Source organism: Prionailurus bengalensis, chromosome B3, assembly GCF_016509475.1.
Source record: "Prionailurus bengalensis isolate Pbe53 chromosome B3, Fcat_Pben_1.1_paternal_pri, whole genome shotgun sequence".
Classification (NCBI taxonomy): Eukaryota; Metazoa; Chordata; class Mammalia; order Carnivora; family Felidae; genus Prionailurus; species Prionailurus bengalensis.
Window position 1 is genome coordinate 17335726 of NC_057355.1, and position 12565 is coordinate 17348290.

Sequence of the window (12565 nt, forward strand, 5' to 3'; positions counted from 1 at the left end):
AATCCTGTGACAAGTAAATACCAATGAATGTCTGCTTCAAATAGGTTTACAATTTGAGTCCTTTGAAAAAAAAAAAGTTGGGACCCCTGGGGGGGCTCAGTTGGTGACGCATCTGGCTTCGGCTCAGGTCATGATCTCATGGTTTGTGGGTCGAAGCCCCACGTCGGGCTCTGTGCCAACAGCTCAGAGCCTGGAGCCTGCTTCGGATTCTGTGTCTCCCTCTCTCTCTGCCCCTCCCCTGCTCACACTCTGTCTCTGTCTCTCTTTCCCTCTCAAAAATAAACAAACATTCAAAAAATTAATAAAAATAAAAAAATTTAATTTCATTCCAAATAAAGAAACAGATAAATAAAAAAGTTAATTCCTTTATTCATTTAAAGTGAGAAGCAGTTTATAAATTACCAAGTCTCCCACTTTATCAAGAAAATATTCACGTGTAGACCAAAGGTCATTTACATGTGGTTTTAGAACCTGGTGAAATAAATAAGAGCATTCTGACTCTTACTTGGTAGCACTGCCCCACTGCCAGAGGAAATAAAATAGTTTTACTGCTTAATAAGGGGGAAAATATTGAAAGTACCAATTCACAGGGAAAGAAAAGTACACAGTAAGATGCTAGGAGATGCTATTTACTAGGCCCCTGAAGCTATTACCCAATAATGTTTTTCAACATAATGCTCCTACTCGTTTTTGAAAATTTGTTCCATTTTCCATGTCTCTAGAAGATGTCACATAATTATGTTTGATGGCAGGCCTGCTTTATAATCCTAAATTATCGCTTCTTTGTCAGATTTTGATTTTCCACTCAATCACCCAACCTTTTCTTACAGGGACTCTTCCGTTTCCTTCCCCAGGAGAAAGGGCTGCTCTCCTTTCTAAAATGTTCATTCATGTCTCTAACTGTGCCACAAAGCGGTTAGGCTACAAAGCAAACACAGGGAATAAAGTTCCTTGCACGTTAACCAACACAATTTACTTGTACTGAGCTGAGGGGTCAACAGCTGCCTCTGGTGAAATTACTTGTCATGTTTGTACTCCATGAGACACCGGGCATTGGAAAAACAGATCTTTTGAACCCAAGTGAGGAATAAAAACCAAGTGTTGGAACCCTATCTCAGAATTAATCCAGTGACATGCAGAGGAGAGGACTTGTCTTTACTTGCACAAAAAGGAGAAAAAAAAAAAAAAAGAAATCCCAGAAAAAGAACACAAGCTATTTCTTCCACAGCACAAAAGAAAAATTCCAAATGTTAGTGAGAAAAACTGCAAGTACAAATGTCACTGTAAATGTGCCACTGGGTTAAATGGCAAATATGGTCCTTGCTGATTTGGACTTCAAATGGCAAGTGGCCCGACAAGAGCTCTCCTACCGTGATGTGAAACCGGAAAGCAGGTAGCATGAGCTGAGCTCCTGCGTGTGCCAGGAAGCGGGTGTGGGAAGCAGGACGCTGATGGCCCCAGGAACTGACATCTACTGGGGACCTGTCCTGTGCCAGGTGTGTGCTTGGAGCTGTCCCGTGCCCAGTCCTGCCCACCATCTCGTGGGTCTGCTCTATCAGCATCCCCATTTCCGAGGGAAAGAAACTGAGGCTCAGAACTTAAGGCACTAGTCCCAAGTCTCACCTGCTAGCGGCAGAACCAGGATTTAAGCTCAGGGCTTCCCGGTTCTGTAGCGCTGGGGAAGGAGGGCTGCCTGGCATCTCCATGGGAATAATCTGAGTCTTCATGGAAAAGGGGAAGGAACGAAAAGGGAAGGGGAAGGGAGCAGGGAGCACAAAGAAAGCCCAGACAGCGGCAAGAGAGGCTGTTTCCTAGAAACCCTGGAGCCTGTCAGCCTCCTGGGATTCAAGGGGCACCAGACGTGTGGATGCCTCAAAGGGCCAAATCCAGGGACATACTGATAGCTCATGAATGAGTAGTTCTGATGATATGGCTCTATGATATGGCTCCATTCATCATCTCTGTTTCCTCCAAATGAAAAATAAAGACACTAACCCCTAATTGGATAACTATTCTAGAGGGGATACTCCTCATTCACAACTAAAGGATCGAAATATTTCATTCAAAATCATAGCTAAAGAAAAAATATACTGCTAAAGAAAGATGAGCATTTCCATAACAGATAGTTCAAGAGCTAGAAAAAGGTTAAATTTATTTTACTTTATTTTTTTTTCAGTACTTTGAATATATCATTCCACTCCCTTCTGGCCTATAAAGTTTCTGCTGAAAAATCAGCTTATAGTCTTATGGGGTTTCCCTTGTATGTAATTGTTTTCTTTTCTCTTGCTGCTTTTAAAACTTTATCACTACCTTTTGCCATTTTAATTATTATGTCTCTTGGTGTGGACCTCCTTGGTTGATTTTATTGGGGGCTCTCACTGCTTCCTGAGTCTATTTCCTTCTACAGATTAGGGAAGTTTCCAGCTATTATTTCCTCAAATAAATTTTCTCTCTCTTCTCCTTCTGGGATCTCTATAATGTGAATGCTATTATGCTTGATGGTGTTGCTGAGTTCCCTTAACCTATCCTTCTTTTATAATTCTTTTATCTTTTTCCTGTTCTGTTTGGTTGCTTTCCATTACTCCCTCTCCAGTTCAGGGATCAGTTCTTCTGCTTCCTCTTCTACCGATTCCCTCTAGTGTATCTTTAATTTTGGTTACTAAGTTCTTCATCTCTGTCTGATTGGTTCTTTGGCATATTTTCTGTCTCTTTGTTGAAGGTCTCGGTGAGATCCTCTACTCTTTTCTCAAGTCCCGTGAGTATCTTTACGACCATTACTTTGATTTCTCTATCAGGCATATTGCCTCTGGTTGGTTCAGCTCTTTTGCTGTGATTTTGTGCTAGTTTTTCAATTGGGACATAGTCCTCTGTCCCCTCATTTTGTCTAACTCTGTGTGTCTGTTTCTATGTGTTAGCAAAGTCAGCTACATCAAGGAGGTTAATTTTATTTTTTTTTAATTTTTTTTCCAACGTTTATTTATTTTTGGGACAGAGAGAGACAGAGCATGAACGGGGGAGGGGCAGAGAGAGAGGGAGACACAGAATCGGAAACAGGCTCCAGGCTCCGAGCCATCAGCCCAGAGCCCGATGCGGGGCTCGAACTCACAGACCACGAGATCGTGACCTGGCTGAAGTCGGACGCTTAACCGACTGCACCACCCAGGTGCCCCAAGGAGGTTAATTTTAAATGGATTTTGGATGTAAAGTGTCCTCTGCAGTTTCTCAGAATAAATACTTGATGTTTTTCTGAGCCATCGTCATCTCATAATGGGAAGGTAAGGGTTCTGGTAAAAGTAGGTAGCTTTCCTGAGTAGCCCTGAGGTTATAAGTGTTTTTATCAGGATTAAGAGATCAAAGCAAAACCCAAACCTAAAGGCTAAAATGAATTTCTAACCAGCACCAGAAATGCAACCCAACCCCCCCTTTTTTGGTGCTTCAGTGGGTGGTGGCAACAAGGGGTCTAACCAGCAGGTTGATCAGCTAAGCGTTATAATACACAGGTCGAGAGCTTAGAGGTTGACCAACTTGGGTGTGAACCCCAATAAGCAGTGATCTTCCCTCACCTGAGTGATTGCACCTCCCTGTCACTGTTACTGCTCTATGCAGGGACTTCACTGTTGGGGGCCTCACATCTTAGAAACCTCCATGGACCGCTGAGAGGGCAAAACTCCTTTCAAGCCAGAAACATTGGAGGAAATGTTGGTAGTTTATATGGCAACTTTTACTCCCAAGTCAAAATCACCTGAGGACATTGCCTCAATTATTTCTGTAACCAACGCTTAGAACTCTTCTGCCAAAAAATGCTCCAAACGCCAGGAGAGGCTACCTCAGAGACCATGGCCTCAGCTCATCCTTGTCCACTGCCTGTTCTGCTGTGCCCACATGTGCTATAGGGATTTGAGCCAGCCCAGTCAGGTTTGTGATTGACTATCACTTGGAGACAACCAAGTTATTCCCAAGTACAAGACTCTGTACTCATGGGATGCACTGGAAAACCTCTTCACAGGTGGGTGAATGCCAGCTCGGTCTCTGAAATTTGTGTGAGTTTAGCTCCTGCTCAGACCTGGGAAGCTAAGAACACACCTCCGATTTTGACCGTGAAATCTTCAGCCACCATGCAGTTCCGGGCAGCAAGGTCCCTGTGGACAAACTTGTTGGCGTTGAGGTATGCCATGCCGTCTGCAATCTCTCCAGCCATCTGGATCATCTTGCTTAGGCTTGGAGGTGCTAGGACTGGATTATTCTGTTGGAGATAAAAAAAAAAAAAAAAAAATTTCACGTGAGAATTTAGGAATATCCCCCACCCTAATTCTTCCAGGGTGTGCAAATCCATCGTTGTTCAATCTGAGCACCACAGGTCAGTCTGCTAAGAAACAGGACTTGCTCAGAAGGAACATATTATTATGGAGACCATAGCATCTGCTTCGTGGTAAAGTCATGCGCTTGCCCGCTGACCACATCACACAGAGTTGCAGAGAGAAACGCTAATTAGCACAACTTGGGACCAGCATTTTCTATTTTGGGTAGGGCAAAAATTATTTAAAGTGAAACTAACAATTTCAGATATTAAGATTTCTTGATTACTCAAGTTTTTATTAGTTTATATGTTCCTTTTCTGTCTATAATCAAAGTGCAGGTGAAAGGAGCGAGAGAATATTACAAAGGCTGTGTGGAAATAAGTAAATGTGTTTCCCAAATGGACCCCGTATGCTTTATTTCCCATGTGAGCATTGTTATCAAGTATCTGATCTCTTTCTTTCTCTTTAACTTTCATCTAAAGTACAAAAGTATCAGGGCTAACGTTTTCACTTCACAACGTGGCACTCCTTGGGTTGTTGTTTTCTGTGGGCACCAAGGAAAACAGGCACTCGCCAATTAATTTAAGTCCAGATGAAGCATATTCTGGAGGGGGATCAATGTAAGACAGGGACACGTAACTTGATAAGCATTTCCTCTTTGTAGAGGAGGGCTTTGGAATTAAAGAAAAATACCTCAGAATAATAAAAAATCCATTTAGAAAAAAGCTTATATAAAACATGTGCCAAAATCTCTCCATCCTAAAAAAAAAAATACAGAGCAAATCAGCCCGCCACAGTTTAGATACTAACCACCTCTTGCTTGTGCTGTGCGATAGAGTTTACCTCAGTTTCCCGGACTACAGAGCATCTGTTACAACACTGCAAAGCCACATTACTCTGACAGGTCCCAAAGCGCCACCTTCCCGGCTCAAACCCTGGGTGCCAGGGGAAGAGCATGCCTGGGTGGGGTCACTGCCGGAAGCATGAGCTGGGACCACACATGGGAAGTGCCTGCCAGTGCCTGGCCAGGGTCTGTGCTCAGTGGATGTTGGCTATGCCCAGTGATGTGCTGGTTTCTGCTGAAAGCTGCCTTCTAGAAGCAGTATAACAACCCTCCAAAGCACTTGTGGGTTAGTTCCCTACACATGACGTATGTTTACATTCTGAAGAGACTATCAAGACAGTCCCTGGTGGTTTAAAATACTTATCGCGGAGTTTCCTGGGGGAAGTGACATGATGTCCCCAAGGGTAAGCCCAAACCAGCACTTTCTTTTTACATGGGAGTCTCCTTTAGACAAGCTTTTCTGTCTCAGGACCCACCGTTGCCTTTTAAGCTTTCTGGGGCTTTAGATATGCATGGTATGCTAGGAAATCTGCAGGTGAACTGTTAAGTTGATGCTCATAATACTTAAGCTGTGGAGTATTAAGTGTATGTGTTTACTGGAAGTGGTCATTTATGGGCGCCTGGGTGGTTCAGCCAGTGAAGCGTCTGACTTCAGTTCAGGTCATGATCTCACGGTTCGTGACTTTGAGCCCCACATCGGGCTGTGTGCTGACAGCTCAGAGCCTGGAGCCTGCTTTGGATTCTGTGTCTCCCTCTCTCTCTCTGCCCCTCCCCTGCTTGCACCCTGTCTCTCTCTCTCCCTCAAAAATACACATTAAAATTTTTAAGAAAAAAGAAGTGGTCATTCATAGTTAACATGAAGGATAGAATCAATAAAAGGAATCTGATTATACATATTGGAAGAGAGGGCTGACATTTGATCAGTTCATGGTGCCACACTGCCATTCTTTCAGGCGTTTCAGAGAGCGGAAATCTTTAATCTGCTTCGAGCTACTGAAGGCATGTATACACAAACACCCACATTTAGCAAAGTAAATGAGCAAATCTTAACTTGGGGAGAAGATGCCAAATAGAGTATAATGAATCTGCAGGACAAGCATACATATTTTTATCCTTGACCTGAGTTAGAAAGAACAAGTTTAAATCTGACACATCTAAAAGTGAATTTGAGATCTGGAAAAGGGACTTTCAGAAACCTTCTTGTCCAACCATCTTATTTTACACACGAGGACACTGAGGTGCGGAGGCCCGAAGCAGCTGCCTGAGGACGGCAGACAGCTTGCAGCAAAGCCGGGACGGAGACTACGTGTTTCCAAACGTTTATTCTGTGCCTGAAATCGGGGACGCAGGGAAGGAGCGTTTCATACTTTTCAGATGTCTGCATGAATCTGATAAGAAATACGCTGCCGTGTCTTGGGCCACCTATCTGATGAAGCTTTTCTCCCTCATGCTGGCTTGTGTATTACAGAAGTGAGGCAGTTTACGATCCAGGGGACCTGGGGAGCCACACTGTAGAGCAGAGGGTGGGTGTGTGTTGTAAATCATCCTGCTCAGGGCCTCGGGCCACACTTGGCCTCGTGACCCTCAGAGAACCACAAGGACAATCATCTGCTGTGAATGGAGGAAGCCACGTGCAAACAGGTGCTCAGAACTAAAATTTAAGGAACAACTACTTGGGAGATAATTAAGTTGTAGATGAAAAGAAAACCAAAGATTAGGCTCAAACAGGGAAAGGCTGTAGAGATTCAAAAGGGAAGTATTCTGGGAATACAAGCAGATGCAAAGCCTGCTCACCACAGAGCAAAGTCAGGGTGAAAGTGAGGCCTTCAGACCCACCGAGGGGGCCGAATGAAAGGCAGATGTTGCTGGTATTATTTGTAAGTATTTATCTACGAGTTTATTCTTAGAGTGACTCACTTGGAGTCATGCTTCCATATGCTAAAAAGCTGCCTTGTGGGTTCATGCCACAGACGGGGAGACACCACAGTGACTAATGAAAAATTGCAGAGGACTTCAGCAGGTTTACAAGTTGAAGCTCATAACACAAATTGGTCTTTTTTACTAGACTAAGCAGACACTGTGCAGCTGAGGCGATTATCATTCTGCCTCAGGATCAAGCCTGACATGTGGATGCAGAGTTCGAGAAAACAGGGCCTCCCGGTCTCAAAGGCTCAGACTGTTGACAGCCTGGGGGAAGGGACGTGTGTGGGGAGGGGGCTTGTGAATAAGGGGGCATCTATGTGTACAGAGCCGGGTGGGAAACCACACCAGCAACAAGAATCACGTCAACCTAACATTGAACTCTGACAGGCGTTTACTGAAAGACTGCCTGCCACAAACATGGACCCTGAACTGGCAGCGCTCGGAGCCTGGGAGGAAAAGCTGAACACGATGGGGTGGAAGGGGAATCCGCTCGGAGGACCATAGAAGAGAGAGTTGGTGCTAGGGGAGCAGTCATGGAGGGTTCCTGCCTTCCGGGCAGGGGAGCAGGGAAGGCTTCAGGGAGGAAGCTGTGCAGAAGCAGGGAGAAGTCAGGGAGCACCTGCGGCGGAGGAGGGAACTAGAGGGGGGCGGAATGCAGAACAGGAGCACAGAGGGGTTAAGCAGAAGGGTATCTGAGAAATGGCAAGGGGCTCCCACAAAAGCTCGAGGTCTCTCTCTAGTCGGGGACATCTTTCATACAAAGGACCTGTAACCAAGCATGCAGCAAGAAACATTCAATGTTGAAAAGTAAGCAGGTTTAAAGACACAGGGGTGCCTGGTGGCTCCGTTGGTTGGGTATCTGACTTCGGCTCAGGTCATGATCTCACGGTTTGCGAGTTTGACCCCGGGTCGGGCTCTGTGCTGACAGCTTGGAGCCAGAAGCCTGCTTCCCGTTCTGTGTCTCCCCTTCTCTCTGCCCCTCCCCCGCTCACACTCAAAAAAAATTTTTAAAAATAAAAAAAATAAACACACAATATCTTCTGGGGGGGGGGGTGTGGTGGGAAGGTGCTAAAGAAAGAACAGGTAACGTATGAAGTCCGTGAAAACCAAAACTGACCTCTATTTCTGGCCTCAGAGACCTGAGATAACTTTTGAGATCACCCCGCGTCATCAGTTCCATGATGACCAGCGTCGGCTGGCCCTGGGACACCACGCCCAGCAACCGCACCTGGGAGGAATGACAGAGAGAAGGACTCAGAGGGTGAGGGTTGCCCGTGACAGTCCCCATCCAGGCTGCTAGAACAGTCTGTGACCTGCAGAGCCCAGACGTGCGGGCCACAGGGCCCCCACTGGCCGGGGTCTACACCACAGCCAGAGCCGCTAGTGCACAGGTGTCTAAGGGCCAACAGTGAGGTGATGGGGAACTCTGGAAGGCGGGGTAAGACACCAAACCCCCAAGTGATGCCACTGACACTCTGGGGGGCCCCACTGAGGTGTTCTCCCTGCGTCAGTTTCTGGCTTCTTAGGGCATTCTCTTACCACATGGTGACAATTGAACTCCTTCATCACTGAAGCCTCGTTGAGAAATTCAATCCTTTCACGCATGCTCGCGGCCTCGTTCACCGTTTTGATGGCCACCCTGGTTTCAGGCTCATCTTTAACCACGCCTTTGGCAACTCCTTCGTAGACCATCCCAAACGAGCCCTGCCCCAGCTCTCGGCTCATGGTGATTTTCTCCCGAGCAACCTCCCACTCATCAGGTACATACACTGGAGAAGAAACCAGAACCGAAACAGGTAAGGCAGGGAGCCCCTGGGCAGAAGATGCTTTTGGGGGAAACCAGAATATAAGATGCCACTTCCTGAAGTCCACAGAGAACATCAGGAAACAGTGACACTGCTTGTCCTGAAATTTCTGCAAGACAGCTATACGGTCACACACTGGTATTTCAAGTCTTCAAGGATTCTGAGATAATTTTAGGATCCTAACAGCACACAAGAACCACAAAGGAATCCAATTTGAGATGCGCTAAGTATAGAATTCACAACAGGCTTCAAAGACTTAGTATGAAAAAAAACTCACGCAAATATTTCAATAGTTTTTAGACTGACTACCTATTTAAATTGATAATACTTTGGACATACCGGGTTAAATAACGTGTATCATGAACACTTTTTCACTTCTTTTTTTAATGTTTTTTCATGTTATAGAGAGAGAGAGAGCATGAGTGGGGAAGGGGCAGAGAGAGAGGGGAGGACAGAGGATCTGAAGTGGGCTCTTCACTGACAGCAGTGAGCCTGATGTGGGGCTTGAACTCACGGATTGTGAGATCGTGACCTAAGTGAAGTGGGATTTCAATTGACTGAGCCACGGCAGGTGCCCCTCACCTGTTTCTTTTATACTTTTTTAAACGTGGTTATTAGAAAAACTTATGGTTACATATGGGACTGGCCTTCTATTTCTATTGGTAGCACTATCACTATTCTAGTTTAGACAAGTGTCTCCAGCCTCAGCGAAGCCCCTGGGGTGTCTATACAGGAACAGAAGCTGCTGAACTCTGGCACCAAGGACCATCAGTGGTGAGCAAGGTGGAGGGACAGCTGGTGAGCACAGGGGTCTCCCCAGGGCCCTGGCCTGAGCTCCATGAACTCAGGGACCGCCCACAACTGGGTTGAGGGGCTGGGAGGTGGGACATGGTAAGACAGAGCCTGAACATGACTTCTCCAGCCAAGGCTTTCAGTCAATCTGGTTTAAGAAAACAAAGAAGTAATTCCAGGCAGGCAGGAAGGAGAAACAAAGAGGAAAAGGGAGAAGGGAGGTAAGAAAGAAAAGAAAACAATACAGAGGATCCATCCCACAACTCAGATGGGCAGAATGAAAAAGAAAAAGAAAAAAACAGGGGCGCCTGGGTGGCGCAGTCGGTTAAGCGGCCGACTTCAGCCAGGTCATGATCTCGCAGTCCGTGAGTTCGAGCCCCGCGTCAGGCTCAGGGCTGATGGCTCAGAGCCTGGAGCCTGTTTCTGATTCTGTGTCTCCCTTTCTCTCTGCCCCTCCCCCGTTCATGCTCTCTCTCTGTCCCAAAAATAAATAAACGTTGAAAAAAAAATTAAAAAAAAAAACAAAAAAACAAAAAACAACCGCAACCTGTTCCATGAGCTCCCTAAGAAATTTCAGTTATAAGGACATCCTTCTAATGCTGTGTGTGCTTCTGTCCTTGCCGGAGAGGGGGATTCCCAGCAGGCTCCACTGTATACCAGGAAGGGGTCCCGGCTCAGAAATGCAGGACTGGGGAGCTGCGATGGCATCTGTGTTTGCTTGTATGCTTTTGGACGTTAACCTTGCGCTTACGGCTGGATGTGGGAGCAGTGGCTGGCAGCTGGATTCCAACACCACTGGGTCTCCTGTACTTTCATGTCTGGAAGGAAAGACGTCTATAAATTAGGCCCAGGAGATCCCACCAACTTACGCCACTGTCCAATATGGCCTATGTTCATCAATCTAGAATTTTCTCTCATACGCACTTTTGTATTTCCCATTACATATGTAGTTTAGGAATTTCGTAAACGGGAGTCTACCTTCTATGTGGCTTAGATGTCATACGGCCCCTAAGAAGAGGCTGAGGCTTGCTTAGGAGAGTAAGTATGCAAGACAAGCCAGTAGATAAGACTCTTCACGATACCCCTCAGAAAGTATAGAGAAACCGCCTGTATCCGTTTATCTCTGAAAATCCGGGCTTGCTTTTAATCAGAATTAACTCTGTAGCACACCATAAAACACGGAGTTAAAACCAATCCCATTCCTTCCTTGGGAGGTCCCTGAAGTCAATACTTGCAATCTCTTTCTCTAAATTCAACCCAGCAGCTCTGACTCGAGCCAGCAGGTCCTGAGCCCCGCCAGCCGGCAACGGGTTATGTGCACAATGTTATCAGCACTTCCCTAGCGGGGATTTTTGGTATATTCTGGAGAATGGTGACGTGCAGAATAGCTTCTGGAGAAAGAAGTGTTTTAAAGCATTTTCGAACTGCAATGTCATTTTGTCGCCCCTCGAGGAGACTAACTATAAGGTGCTTGTCAAATGGCCGAATAAATTAAGTTCAAATGAGGTGACCGTGTTCCTACCTGTTGTTGGCCTGCGTGACAATGCGTTGGGTTTTTATTTTATTTTTAAAGGCGAATCAAGGCATATTATGAAAGTAGTTCTGGAAAGATATAAAATTTGCATTCAAATCACCATTAGAGTCTGATATTATTGTACTAATGCTCTTTCTAAGCTTCCTGGACACTTCATAGTCAAAACGACAAAATGCCAGTCTTCTGTGCTTTATTTCAAAGCAGAGCAAATTCTCTGGAATAGCCTTATTCCACCTCTACAGAGAAGGAAAGTGGCCTTGCATTTCCTAATAAATTCCATTAAGTGTGTGATGACTCCTTACCTTATCTGACTTAAAAAAAAAAAGCTATTAATTATATAAGCAATGCATAAAAATCTTTTTGCTTTTTTTTTTTTTTAATAAAGAAAAAGATACTTTCCACAAGTAACTACTATTTTAAATTTGGTGTGTATCCTTCCAGAATGCTCTCTATGTCTTATATACATACATACATCAAAGGAGTATAGAAATATGTGTGTGTGTACGTGTGTATGTATATGTACACACATACCTACATGCCTATTAAAAATACAGCTTTGTGGGGCACCTGGCTGGCTTAGTTGTTTAGGCGTCCCACTCTTGATTTCGGCTCAGGTCACGATCTCACAGTTCACGGGGTCAAGCCCTGCATCAGGCTCTGTGCTGACAGTGTGGAGCCTGCTTGAGATTCTCTCTCCCTCTCTCTCTCTCTGCCCCTCCCCTGCCCGTTCTTTCTCAAAATAAAAATAAAATAAAGACATTAAAAAATACAACTTGGTGAGACTTCTATAGAATCAGGAAGAATGTCCTTATTCTGCACTTGATTCCCATTCAGGGGAGGCTGCTTTTGATCGGCTTTGCTGTAAACAGAACTGGATTAGAAATTATTAGAGAAATCAAAACAAAACTTTACACATTTATATAGTGCTTTTAAAGCGTCAGTGTGTTTTCTTATGTTTTCCATTTACTCAGGGTAATCGATCAGAATAATCACAACTCCATTTCACACGTCCTGCACACCAACTTTCACTTCACCTGAAGCAAGAAGGAGGCACACACAGTTTCTAAACACACCTCCCTGAGTTCATGTACTCATTCGTTCATCTGGTGGACCCAAGCCAGCTCCTCCTGTGGGTCAGCTTCCCTGCAGTCGACAAGATGCCAGAGACCATGTCATCCTGACTTCTCAACCACCTAGTATGCACATGTGTCCTCTGAACCTCATTGCCTCACCTACAGACAGGCGGGCATTAGAAAAGCCACCTTACCGGGACACAGGGATCAAAGGGAACAGTGTTCGTAAAAGCCCCCGGCAAGTGCCAGTATCACTAGACCCCAGGACCAGTGCCCGGCCTGGACTTACTTATAAA

At 45.3% G+C, this 12565-nt stretch overlaps 1 protein-coding gene across 1 annotated transcript in view; it reads right to left on the reverse strand.

The window, feature by feature from the left end:
* Positions 1 to 12565, reverse strand: part of IGF1R (insulin like growth factor 1 receptor) — a 309821-nt gene that overhangs the window by 23643 nt on the left and 273613 nt on the right. The window contains exons 16-18 of the mRNA XM_043554778.1: positions 8605 to 8834; positions 8183 to 8293; positions 4084 to 4243 (exon numbers count right to left, since the gene is read on the reverse strand). Of these exons, the coding sequence (XP_043410713.1) occupies positions 4084 to 4243; positions 8183 to 8293; positions 8605 to 8834 (501 nt within the window). The remainder of the gene's footprint in view (positions 1 to 4083; positions 4244 to 8182; positions 8294 to 8604; positions 8835 to 12565) is intronic.